The sequence below is a fragment of the Ammospiza caudacuta genome, chromosome 18 (genome assembly GCF_027887145.1).
Source record: "Ammospiza caudacuta isolate bAmmCau1 chromosome 18, bAmmCau1.pri, whole genome shotgun sequence".
Classification (NCBI taxonomy): domain Eukaryota; kingdom Metazoa; phylum Chordata; class Aves; order Passeriformes; family Passerellidae; genus Ammospiza; species Ammospiza caudacuta.
The window spans coordinates 13,920,298-13,932,511 of NC_080610.1; the positions used below are offsets into that span (position 1 = coordinate 13,920,298).

Consider the following 12,214-nt stretch of genomic DNA (forward strand, 5'->3'; position numbering starts at 1 on the left):
GATGCTCCCTGAAGCCAAGGCACTGTCAGCCAAGGCTGTGTGCACCCTGGATGGCTCTCGGAGAGCCTCGTCCTCCTCCCCTCCCCGTGGGAGCCGTCCCCTCCCTGCGAGCCTCTCCAGCCTGTGAAATGTGGCCAGTTCCTAATTGCCCCCGCATTAGAGGGTGGCTATAATTCAGCCAGCTTTTGATAAAATAGCACTTACACGGGGAAGAGAGAGTTCCTATTACCGTTTATCAAGTCCCTGGAATGGGAGCGAAGGAGTCAGAGTTTATATGATCCGTCATCCAAATTAATGCTCTTGGCTCCCCGTCGCCTACAGAGGCCAAATGAAACACAACTAAATCAACACAAAACACACTGCTGGCTCTCCAACCGCCAGTGATAACCAAAGATATGCCCGACAGCAGCTCGGCACCGGGCACAGGGATCCGCCTGGCTGCCGGTGAGATCCAGGCAGGGCTGCCTGCCTCTGCCCAGCCCCGTGATCAGCAGCTCCTCGTGGAAGGGCAGGCAGGGCTCAGGAAGGTATGGCTGCCTGGCCACCCTCCAAGCTGATAGAGCCCCAGCCAGCAGCTGCGAGGCAGCCAAGGCCTGGGCCAGGATGTGTGCAAGGCTTGGCTTTGAAGCGGATCCAGAGCGGTGAGAAGGATGTTGATCTCCGCAGCGGCTGCAGGAGTTCCAGCTCTCTTATCAAGCCAGGGAGGAACAGCAGTACCTGCTCTGGTGGAGTCAGCCCCTTGCTGAGGGGGTGGCACAGGGCTGCTTTCCACAGGGCTCTGCAGGCTGTGCTGGACTCTGCCTTTTAACTCCAAGCCATGTTTGCAGTCTGGAGGCTTGCCACTCCACTGGGATGGCTCGGAGAGCAGGGGAGGGAAGGGATGCACACAGATTTGCCAGGAATATCTGGCTATCTCCCTTCTAACCCCTGACCCACAGCCAGGACGTGTTCCAAGAGGCAGAGAAAGAACTGAGACACTGCATGAGTCCATACTTGCATTGAAACCAAGGCTTTGGGGGAGTTGATTTCTCCCCTTGAGGTGACTCATCACAAACCTACTGCTTTTCAGAAGAGAACTGAGTTCCCACTATGAACAGGGGAGACCAGCCTATGTCTCCCTGGGGTCCACATGCATTCCAGGCCACTGTGGCACCCAGCACAGATGCACAGCCACACAGGGCTTGGAGAGCACACAGCTGGAGCCCAAGACCTACTGAGATGTTTGCAGGGATATAGGGAGGCATAATTACTTTCATTAACATGAAATATTCAGAGCTGTACAGAGGAGAGAATAAAGTGCTTCATATCATTAGTGCTTTGCAGAGAACAAAGCAACAAAAGATCCACCTGGATAACAGATCCTTGTATTTGATAATGGTGCCAGCAGGCCACAGAGTGGAGTGGGTGACTTCAACACCTAAAGCCTGCCTTGTACCTCATACCCACTTATCTGCCTCACCTCCTCATCCTCCTGTGGCCAGGAGCAAGCTGGAGCTGCAGCACTGGGACATGGGCAATGCAGAGCTCAGGGCTGGAGTGCTTGGCAGTGGCACCCAGCTCACAAGGAAGCTGAGCAGTGCAGCATCAGATCTGCACAGGATTACAGCACAGGAGATCAAACCTGATTACCTGCCACTGGGGAGGAAGAGCTGGAGGGGAACTGTTCCACCTGGGCAGCAAACAGGAGCACAGCAGGATAAGATCTACTGGAAATGGGAATTCACGGGTGGCAACGCCACGACTTAGGGGAAACTCCCTTTCTTGCAAGGTGAGCAGTCACCTTCCTTGCTTATATGCAAAACATTCTGAAGGTGTGATGCACACATTGTGCTATTTATTGTTTGAAAAAATTGTGGCCAAGTGCCAGCAATGCAAGCAAATCCTTCTGTCCAGAGGAACACGACAGCTTGAGGAATAACTACCTGGCCTGGACACTGCAGAGCAGGCTGCCACAATCCCGGCTGCCCCAGGGTGAACTAGTGCAGTGATTTTCCAGCAAACATCACTGCCAAGTTCAGTGCCCCCTCAGTGCAGTCTTATCCACCCTTCTCTTCCGTGCACAAGCAGGTGATTTTTGCAGCTGCACCCATTCCTGTTCAGGATCCAGCACTGGTGGACACTCTACCACACAAGCCCAACTTCCCTGACTGTGCCACTGGAGACAGCCTCTCATCTTCCTTAACAACTGAGTCACAGGCTAGCTACAGGGGACATGGACACAGACTCTGAACTGGAACAGACTCTAACACTCAGATTAAAAACACATTTAGAGGATGGTTTCATCAGGACTTCCCGTCTCTCCTTAACCTTGATCCCCAGGTGCTCAAGCTAATAATGCTTCAGATGCTCTATGGTGGGAACCTCTGAATTGCTCATTAGGCAGCCAAACCACATCAGAGCTATTCCGGGGAGAAAGCACTGGGAATCTTTACAGGAACCTTTGGACTCCAAGTCACAGTATTAGCATTGATTTTAAATGAAATAATGGTCCCCGCTGTGCATTAAAAGCATTCTTTATAGAAAGCCAGCAAGGTAGAAAAGAGCCATTGTACCCAGAGCCTTGGCATGCCTCCAGGCCCCTCTGCTCTCTGGTGAATGGCAGATGCTAATAAAGGCAATCTTCACCTCCTTGGCGCTCCACACTGCCCGGTTTGCTGTGGGCTCAATGAGACATCATGTACTGTCTAATGAACATGGGAAATTAGCCATGCCTCTCTCGTCCTGCCTCAAGATGCTATTAAAGAGCTTTCAGGGGTCGAAACAAGCTTTCACCTAGGAGGGGGAAAGCTGCTGGCTGCGTGCAGCTGCACAGCCCGGGTGCTCCGCGCGGATAAACGCGCACACAGCCCTACCTTCCTTCTCTCCAACCGCGGGGCTCCGGCTCTTCCCCCTGGGGCTGCTGTTGGGCTGCTGCTGCTCCTTCTCAGCCTGCTGCTGCTGGGACTGTGACAGCTTGCTCGGGGGCATGTCCTCGCGGGCAGACTCGTGGGCTTTTGTGATCTGCTGCTGGTAGAGAGCCAAGGCGTGGGGAGGCACCTGAGGCTTCACGCTTCCGCTCTGCAATACCCCCTCTGAGAAACCTTCGGAAATCTGCAAAGCAGGAAGAGTTGGTGATGCTCATCATGTGCTGTTGACATCTGTAACAATCTTAAGGACATCAGGAGTTAGGAGAAACCCCTGCCCCACACTATCATGGCAAGTCTTAGCAGAGGCCAAACAGGGCTTCAAAGCTCACTACCCACAGGAGATTTTAAAAGCCCGTGACAGAGTACCAGCTCCGTGCTGGTGATACTACAGGACAGAGTCAGACTTGTTCAAAACCCCTAATCTATAGTTACGTGCTTGTAGCTTTTGCCAGAAGTTACATTACAGCAGCCACATCTCTAGCTGCAGCATGGGAAACTAGAAGAGCATCAGGAATGGGTCCTCCCTGATCATGCAAACCCCAAACAGGGATTTCCTCCCTGCCCACCCTGCATCACTGCTCCTCCAGTGCTGATCCTGGAGATACCAGGATGCTTCTTCTCACAGCCCAAGCCGCCATATCAGTACTTTCAATACATGGCTACTGAGCAGTCAAAAAGGCGGACCAAGCAAAGCTCCTGAGTGAGGAAGGTGATATCCTTCAAGCACGAGATGAAGTGCAGGGCTGGGAAGGTGCACTCCTTCTTTTTAAACCCATGGGAGGCAGCAGTCATGTGGCAGTGAGAAGCTTTTTCTGTCCAGACCTCCCACGATTTTCTGATAAAAGAGCTCAAGAGACATCCAAATGCTGCTGGCAGAGCTGCTCCAGCAGCTGGGAACACCCTCTGCACAGGGAGCACCTTGCCTGGCTGGGAACTCACACCGCCCAGGCACAGCTCTCTGTGGACCAGAGGCCATCCCCAGGGATGAGCACATCCTTGCAACCCTGACACACACCACGGGGCCCAGTGGGAGAGCATGCACGATGCACAGGCTGTGCTCCCAGCCCCTGCCCTCTCCAGCAGGGTACTCACAATGGGAGGGATGGCAGCAGCTCTCTGCTTCAGCTGTTTCAGGTCCAGTGGCTTCTGCGGCGAGGAGTTGAGCCGGGTGTCACTGGCGGTGTTGAGCAGGCTGGGCCTGGGGGACAGCAACCTGGAACCAAAACAGGACATCAGCCATGGACAGGCTCCATGGCCCCCCCACACCCTGCACCCCTGTTCTTCTGTGCTGCCAAACCCAGAGCACATCCTCTGCATCAGAGAGGAGCGTGCTGGACTGCTGCTGGCTGCTGGGAATCTGGGCTCAAAGACAAGCCCAAGGGACTACACGTCCAAACAAGACCCTTATGTCTGGCTCAAGAGGCTCTTGAGCCCACTTTCCCTCATCGCCATGCTATTTCTAGCAAATCTGCTGTTGTCCAGAGTAAACCTGAGGGAAAATGGACTCTAGAGCTGGGTGCTATGGAGTGAGGTGACCAGCCCAGATTTCATTTGGACATCGTGTTACCCTCCAGAGCTCACACATACAGCTCACCCAGGGCTGCATGCTCTTCTTCAAGGACTGTCTTTTATCAAGGTGCTAAAGCCAGGGCAAGCCACCATGTGCAGGCAACTCGGGCCCTTGGGTCACTTGAAAGACGAGAGGCTGGATTTGGATGGGATTTGGCACTCAGCAGCTGTGCAGCCCTGTACTCTCACCACTTGCTCTTCCCCTTGGCTGTTTGAACTGCCTGGTAACACTCAGCCAGCCGTGCAGAGCCCCTGTGCAAACATGGGGGGCATCCCCATGGTGCCACCAAAATGGGGTGGGGATGGAGACGTGCAAAGCCCTTGGGACAAACCCTCAGCATGTCCAGCTCCTGAGCTCATGCTGAGACCACAGGGACCACATCTGCCCAGGCCACCTCTGCTCTCTCTCCCTCCCGACTCCAGTTTGTTAAAGCCAGTTCATAGTTTTCCAGCTTTACAGCTTGATTTGTTTATTTTAGCTGTTATTTCAGTGCTCTCTTCAGCCTATAAATTTCAAGGTCATTCCATGCTCACCCTTGGATGAATAAACAAGCGTGGCGGGGCCGTGTGTGGGGAATAAATTCATCATGGTGCTGGGGCTGCCCCAGCCCTCGCTCTGCACAGTGCCTGGCATCAGAGGGGAAAGGGACCCACCTCCACACTGGCACCAGGGTAAGGCACCCAGGGGAAAACAAACAAGGGACAGCAAATTTGAAAAAATTCTTCCCTAAATAATCCAATCTTGTCTGCCTGTGGAGCCACTCAGGTGTTGTGAAGCTGCACTCCTGGAAGGGTGCAGTGCCCCAAAATCTGCTGAGACACAAGGCTGGGGACAAGGGCACCCAGCACTTGTTCCTGAGACCTTCACGCCAGGCTGAGCTGTGGAACTGCCACCCCAGCAGCTGCTTTGTGCACTCATTGGTGCTTGAAGAGGTACACTGAAGCACCCTCAAAGTCCCTTTAAGCACCCTCAAGATCTTCAGGTTTCCTGAAGCCCTCCAGGATCCTGATGCTTCGGAAGCCAAAGTCAGTATTAAATTCATAAATATGCAAATTGCCTAATTTATTACGTCCCTCCCAGCAGATCTTGCGCCAGACAATGGGATGTCTGTTGGGTGCTTTGCTCTGGAAATCACCATATGAACAACTCTTGAACAATTCTTATCCACCTGCTGCCAACCCAGCACCTCCCAAACCCAAGGAGCAGTGCCTTAAGATGGCCAATGGCATTGGGAAGGATGGGAAAAGAGTCAGAGCAGGAAGGGGTTGGCAGGCTCACAGCTGAGCCTCAGCAGTGTGGAAATGTCCCCTCCCAGGCATGAAGCTTTGGGGATGACCATGACACTGCATTTCCCACACTCCTCCTTCTTCTGCCATGGAGACGGATGGGGACTAATTTAACTTCCAGATGATCCAACACCCTGACACATGACCCAGCCAAACAAGACTCCACAGTAGTTGTGCAAAGGCAGTGGCTACCAGAGCTCCAAAATGGGCTCCCCCAAGCCAGAGACATGGCTCCAATGTGGCACTGGCCTGGCAGAGTCCCTGCACCTCTAGCAGAGCCAGCAATGGGACGTGCAGCACCGGGATGGTCAGTGCAGGTGTCTCCTCACCATGCTGCAGGTCTGCAGTGCTATCTGTGTGTGGCCTCCCTCACATGTCCCCATCTGGCGTGACCTCCTGCTGAACCACATCTTGGCTGTGCTTGCAGCAGCCCTCCTGCAGCACTCGCTGCATGGAACCACAGACAACCAGCTGCCTCCTTCAGCTTGGATGAGTTAAGGCTGCGCCTCCTCAATCCTGGACATGCCTTTGCTAGTGTGAACTGCAGGACCAAAAAAAGGCTGCCCCCACTCTGAACCCTTCCCTTTCTCACCACGGGGACACCCCAGCCACCCTCTGTCCTCTTCTGGGAGATGCCGGGGACAGCTTGATGCTTTCACAAGCGCAGGGAAGAGCACCCACGCCCCGCTGGCGCTGGGTGGGTGGGCGAGCATCGGGTGATGCGGTGACGGGGCGGCTCACGCGGCTCCACGGCCCCGCTCCGCGCGAGTCACGCTGCGGCTGCGCCAACGCTCGCGGCCCCGCAGCCCCGGGCCCACGGGGAAGGCAGGGGAGCACAGCTACAGCCGGCAGGGGCACCGAGTCCTCACTGGGAGCCAAAAGCTCTGAGCCAGCTGAGGATCAGCCCTGTGGGTGCCGCTGGGTTGGGAAGCGCCCGATGCCGGCGTCAGCTGCAGCCTGCCCGTGCCAGCAGGCTCTGCCATCGCCCGCGCCTCATCGCCACACCGGCTGAGAGGAGTGGCCCTGGAGCTCGGGACGCCTGTTTGGTGTTTAATATTCCTGGAAGCTGGTAACTGTTTGACAAGCGAGATAGGAGCTGACTCAGCGAGGAGCTGCGATGGAAAAGTTGTTCCCAAGAGGATTTTCTGCTTTGCTGCTGAGAAGTTGGTACAAGCCATTGCTGCCCTGCTTTCGGTTGGGTTAACGTTAAACTGGTGGAGGACAGCCCTGTTGGCCTCACTCTCCCTTACTGGGAGATTTTCTCCTGTCTGGGAAGCAGGGGAGGGTGGGGAGGGGTGGTGCTGGACTCTGGCCATTAATGGAGAGGAGCACTGCAGCCAAGAGGCCTCAGCCCTGCCACGGGGCTGGCCAGCAGCACCTCCACCACCCCTTGGCACCGCCTGCGCTGCTCCAGCTGCTCGGCAGAGATGGGCTGCACCCCAGAGGATGCTCCCACACCAGCAGCGCTCATCCACCACAGGGGAAGAACAGAGGCCATCTGGAGCAGTAGGATGCACAACAGCTCCCTCTGACTTCATCCCACCACTTTGCTCAGTTGCTTTTTCAACAACCCCATCCACAGCGCTGCACACATCCAGAGCCTGCCCAGCCTGGCAGCACCCATCTTGCTGCCAAACTGCTCCCTGTGAGCCCACAGAGGGCTTGCAAGACACTGGATACAGGATGCCAGCCTTCAGTCCCTGTCCAGCTGAGTCAAAGAGGGACTGCTGCCCCCCATACAATGGCAGGGTGTACACAGGAGTCCCACCTGGCCCAAGAGCCATCAAAAAATTCAGTGCTACAAAGATGTGTGTATTCACACATATTCTTTAAAAAAAGGAAAACCCTCTCTCCATCCATGAGGCTCTTGGGTGGGGAGAGCCCTATGAGAAAGGCTGGGAGGGGAGCAAGATGTTTCTCCAAGGAGGAGGCCAGTGTTTCTCCTCCCTGTCCCAAGAGCCATCCATGAAGGGTCTGAGGCACTCTTGGCCAGGTCTAGGGGTGGGTGGAGGGCTTGGGACTGCAGTGTCTCAGGTGAAGACCCACTGGCATGGCCCCAGGAAAGCTCACACAGACCACATTCTCCTGCCTTTATGGCCAGGATGGATAATTTGCCCCTACAGATCTGAGCAACATCTCTGCCAAAGGAGCAACTCGCCCCCTCTTGCAGTAAAAGGCATCCCTGACGTGACTTTTCTCCTGCCAATACCAACTGAGACAGAAACCATTCCCAGCCCCGGATGCTGGCAAACGAGCCCAGCTCGGCTGTCCCTGAGAGCACACCCCGCTCCATTGCGTCACCCAGATGGGCAGCTGCCACCAGCAAATGCAGTGGCTCTGCACCCAACATCTGCCCACGGCCATGTCCTAGAAGCACCCGTGCGTTGGGACATCGCACTGCTTGTTGTGTCACAGCCCCTTTGGAAGCAACAGCCGAAGGGCTGGGGGCACATGGGGACACAGTTGGGAAGTCCCTTGGCCAGGGAGTGCCTGAGCAGTGATATCCCCAGGAGGAGCTCAAAAAGGCACCCATGGGCACTGCGACACAATGGAAAAGCTCATCTGGCCCTTGGGTCATGCCCTTGTCCCCTTGTTCCCCGCTCCTACCTGCTCTTGTCCACAGCATCTTGCTCATCCATCTCGTCTGCGCTGCAGGTCGCGCTGGAGTCGCTGTCGGGGTTCACCCCGGGGCCTTTGCTGCCCTTGTGGCTCTCCTTCTTCTCGGCCTTGGGCGTCCCCTCCGTCCCTGCCGTCCCCGCGCTGCTGACGCCGCTTTCCACCTTCTTGTCATTCCCCTTGTCCTTCTCCTGGCTCTCTTCGCTCTCCTCCTTCTTCACCTCGCTCTTGCCTGGCTCCTCGCTCGCCTTCTCCTCCGGCTCCTCCGTTTTCACCACGTCCACCACCAGCTCCTCGGGCACCTTCTCCTCGCTGCTGGGCGCCTCGGGAGCCGTCTCCGGCGGGGGGCTGGCGGCAGGAGCGGGGTTGGCAGGGGGAGCAGGGGGAGCGTCGGGGGGCGTTGGAGCCTCTTCCCACTTGACTGCCGGTTCTGTGCCGGCGTCACCTCCCGGCCCGGGTGGTGCCTTGGCCCCGTTTTCGCCTCCTTCTTTGGCTTCGGGCCTTGGCGAGGGAATGCTCTCGGTGTCGGAGCTGTTATTTACTGCAGCTGAGAAAAGGGAAGAAATAAAAATAAGGATCAGCCTGAGATTCTTGCTTCCCATATCGCTGCCTCCACCCCCTCCCTTGGGAAGAGAACGCCCTCATTCCTCTGAGGGGGAGATGATCCCAGGGCTGGGAGAACTGTGCTGGGATCCCCAGATCCAGAGCCTGCTAAGCAAAGGGCTGTTCTGGGGGCCTCTCTGCTTGCCCAGCACGACTGTGAACCCCCACCCAAACACAAAATCACACGCCCAAAAACCTGCAGACTGAGTGACTGGGAAGCTGGATGTTAAGGGAAAACCCTGGCTGCTGGCTGGTCTGGCAGGACAGGATCTGCTCCCTTCTCACCTTCTTACCCATGGCACATGATCAGCTGCCTCAGACCAGGCACCCTACTCGCTGACTTACATCACCTGTCTCCCTGGCTCTGCCACCCCTGGAGCAGCTGGGATCATCCCAAAACACTACACGTGTTTGTTGTTAGTGGCAGAAGAAAGGAGGTCAGGGTCAGCGAAAGGAAAGCTCTGGCAGCACTGCAGGACAGGTTAATTATTACACGGGAAGGATCATTCCCAGATCTGCCACCAGCAGCTTGATGAGAGCTGGAAGCACAAGCGTCCATGCACTGCTCAGAGCTAGGTGCTGCCAAGAGATTGTTTCTACAGCTGGGGAGAGGATCACTCCCTCCAAGGCTCGGCCGGACAAACATGGCCAGGGCCAGGAACACCAGGAGATTTCCACAGTCCCATCCCAGCATGTCCCCACCAGGCAGGGCTCTCACGCTCATGCCCCAAAGGCTTCCTCACATACATTCCTTGACCTGCCTCCCTCCACAGCAGCTCAGACAACTTTCTAATGCTGGTGAGAGGAGTGCCACAGAGGGACTGTCTCCTAAAAGCTGTACATCAGAGCACACCCATCTGTCCTCAGAGTGAAACTGTACCACACTCATCAGGAATCTCAGTTTTCTCCAATCTTACTCACTTGCAAACAAGAATTGAGGCATTCCATCACCCAGCCAGGACAAGGTTCACAGTGTGTTTGGCAAAACTCTTCCCAACTGCCACTTGATGCTACTCTGAATGCTATCCTGAGACACCCAACAATCGCTCATCCCAAACTCAGCCAAGCTCTACACCTCCTTGCATTTCCTCCAGATGCTGAATCCATGCTCTACACCATAATTCCCACACTGAGTCTTTCCCCCTGTCCCTGGATTGGCCACGTGGCCCCTGCAACTTCAACGTATTGTCTGAGTATCCCCAAATGTCACCCTGGAGCCAGTGCCCATCTCCTGTGTAACACCACCCTGGCACTTCCATGCCCATTACATTTTTCATGCCACTCGTGCTTTTCCACAACTCTGTAGGGCACCCAGCAGCAGAGCAAGAGCTGATGCTTGGGAAGTAAGGCTCAGAAGCATGTCAAGAGATCTGTCTCTAATCTCAAAATCATGTTGTTTCCTCTCAGGCACTCTTACAAAGAGCAGTAACTACCTTTTACTTTGCTCCTGTGAGTCACATACCACCTCGCACAAAGATTTACCTGGAATCTGCCTTGTAATGAGTCACTCACAAGGACGATTTGAAAAGATTTCCCATTTCAAGTCCCATTAGCCTGGGTGCTAAGGCCAGGAACCAGTGTGGTGCCAGAGTGATGGTTAAGTTATTAAATTACTTTGACAGAAGTCAAATGGGCATTGTTGGAAAATTGTGCACATTTTCTCTGAACTCCAAACTGCTGTGCTTTCTAAGCAATAAAGAGCTGAAAATTGTCACTTTCAAGTTGTTTCCTTTCTTTGGTATGGCTGGGAAGGAGAAAAACGCTGCCTTAAAAGGGAAAGGAGGAGGAAAAGCCCCACCAAGGTGCATCAGCATTGCTGGTGGCAGACCACAGCTTCCCCTGCCTTCTCCCCAGTGCTGGGCTCCGGGAGCTCCACTGCCCAGAAAGCAGCAGAGCCCTGATGAGATGGGGACAGACCTTGGTGGGTTATCTCTCCTTGAGCCCATGATAAGCTCCACGACAGCTCACAGCGGTGGATAAGAGCGTGCAGGGACCCTCCTTAGGAGCAAACACCAAGAAATGTGATTTATAGGAGGTCCTGGGAGGCCGTGTACTCTTGGAAAGCGCACTGACGGAAATCAGAAACCAAAGGGCTCCCAAAATAGCCATCTGTCCAGACAGACACGGGAGGAGGGCAATGATCCAGGGCACTCCTTGCAAGCGTGAAATCCAGAGGCATCCAAAATGCCATGAGTGCTGTGAGACACCATCACCTTGGTGTGACTCTGGGGTGACAGACCCCTTGTGAGTGCTGAATGTGCAGCCCCAGAGGCCTTGTGCGGTGCCTCTGCCACAACCGGGCAGCAAAGCCAGCAGAGCTGAGCCCATTCCCTGCCACAGCCCTCACCTGCCTCACCTTCTGCCTCCTCTGCCATCTCCTCCTCGTTGCCACTCATCCCTGACACCTCCATCTCCTCGTCCTCAGCTGCGGGAGGGAAGGCGGCTTCTTCGTTCTGAACAGTGGCGCCTTTTTTCTTCTTCCTCTTGGCGTTCCTTTCTTTCTCCTGCAGAAGAACAAGAATGGTGAGAGGCAAAGCCTATGGGGAGTTATGGGGCAGCAGAGAGCACTGGTCCTGCCCAAAGGGTCAAGAGGGACACTGACAGCAACCCCCTGCCCTGGGTAAACCCTCTGAGCTTTGGGACCAGACTTGCCTGTTGTAAGCCTGGCAGTGTGGTGTCACCTGGCCAAAAACTTTTCACTGCTCTGCAATGGCCAGCCTGGTCCCACAGGGAGCTCCAGCCTCAGCAATCAGGGGAAGAATGGCACAGACACACGGACAAGGCACAAGCATGCAGAGGTCACCAGTGCAGGGCTGGCAAGAGCCTGGGGGTCACATGTCTGCTCACGACACACGCGTGACACGCTGGTCCTGCGCATTTCCAGCTCTACCTCCAGCTACACAAACATGCGTGGCTGGGACTTGACGCTTATCTGTAGATAACAGAGCTGATGCCCCAGATACGGCCCAGCCAACATTTTCATGCACCTGCTTTCATGACCCCTTTGGCAGGAGCTGCCAAAGAACTTTGACTCCCGTGCCAGGGCAGCTGTCACCGGTGGACAGTGGGCAAGCTCAGTGCAGCACGGCATCCCAAAGGTGACTGCCTGGTGTCCTGGCTTGCCCTGAGACAGCCCCAACTTCCCTGGCTGGAGCACGTGCCACAGCCACGAGGGTGTGGACAGCTGCTCCCTCCTGCAGACCTAAAGGAAAAGTCTCGGCTTTGCTATTGTT

At 55.3% G+C, this 12,214-nt stretch overlaps 1 protein-coding gene across 1 annotated transcript in view; it reads right to left on the minus strand.

Moving 5' to 3' along the window:
* Nucleotides 1–12,214, minus strand: part of NCOR2 (nuclear receptor corepressor 2) — a 224,697-nt gene that overhangs the window by 26,118 nt on the left and 186,365 nt on the right. Inside the window, exons 19-22 of the mRNA XM_058816892.1 lie at nucleotides 11,329–11,485; nucleotides 8,370–8,925; nucleotides 3,999–4,119; nucleotides 2,853–3,090 (exon numbers count right to left, since the gene is read on the minus strand). Coding sequence (XP_058672875.1) covers nucleotides 2,853–3,090; nucleotides 3,999–4,119; nucleotides 8,370–8,925; nucleotides 11,329–11,485 — 1,072 coding nt within the window. The remainder of the gene's footprint in view (nucleotides 1–2,852; nucleotides 3,091–3,998; nucleotides 4,120–8,369; nucleotides 8,926–11,328; nucleotides 11,486–12,214) is intronic.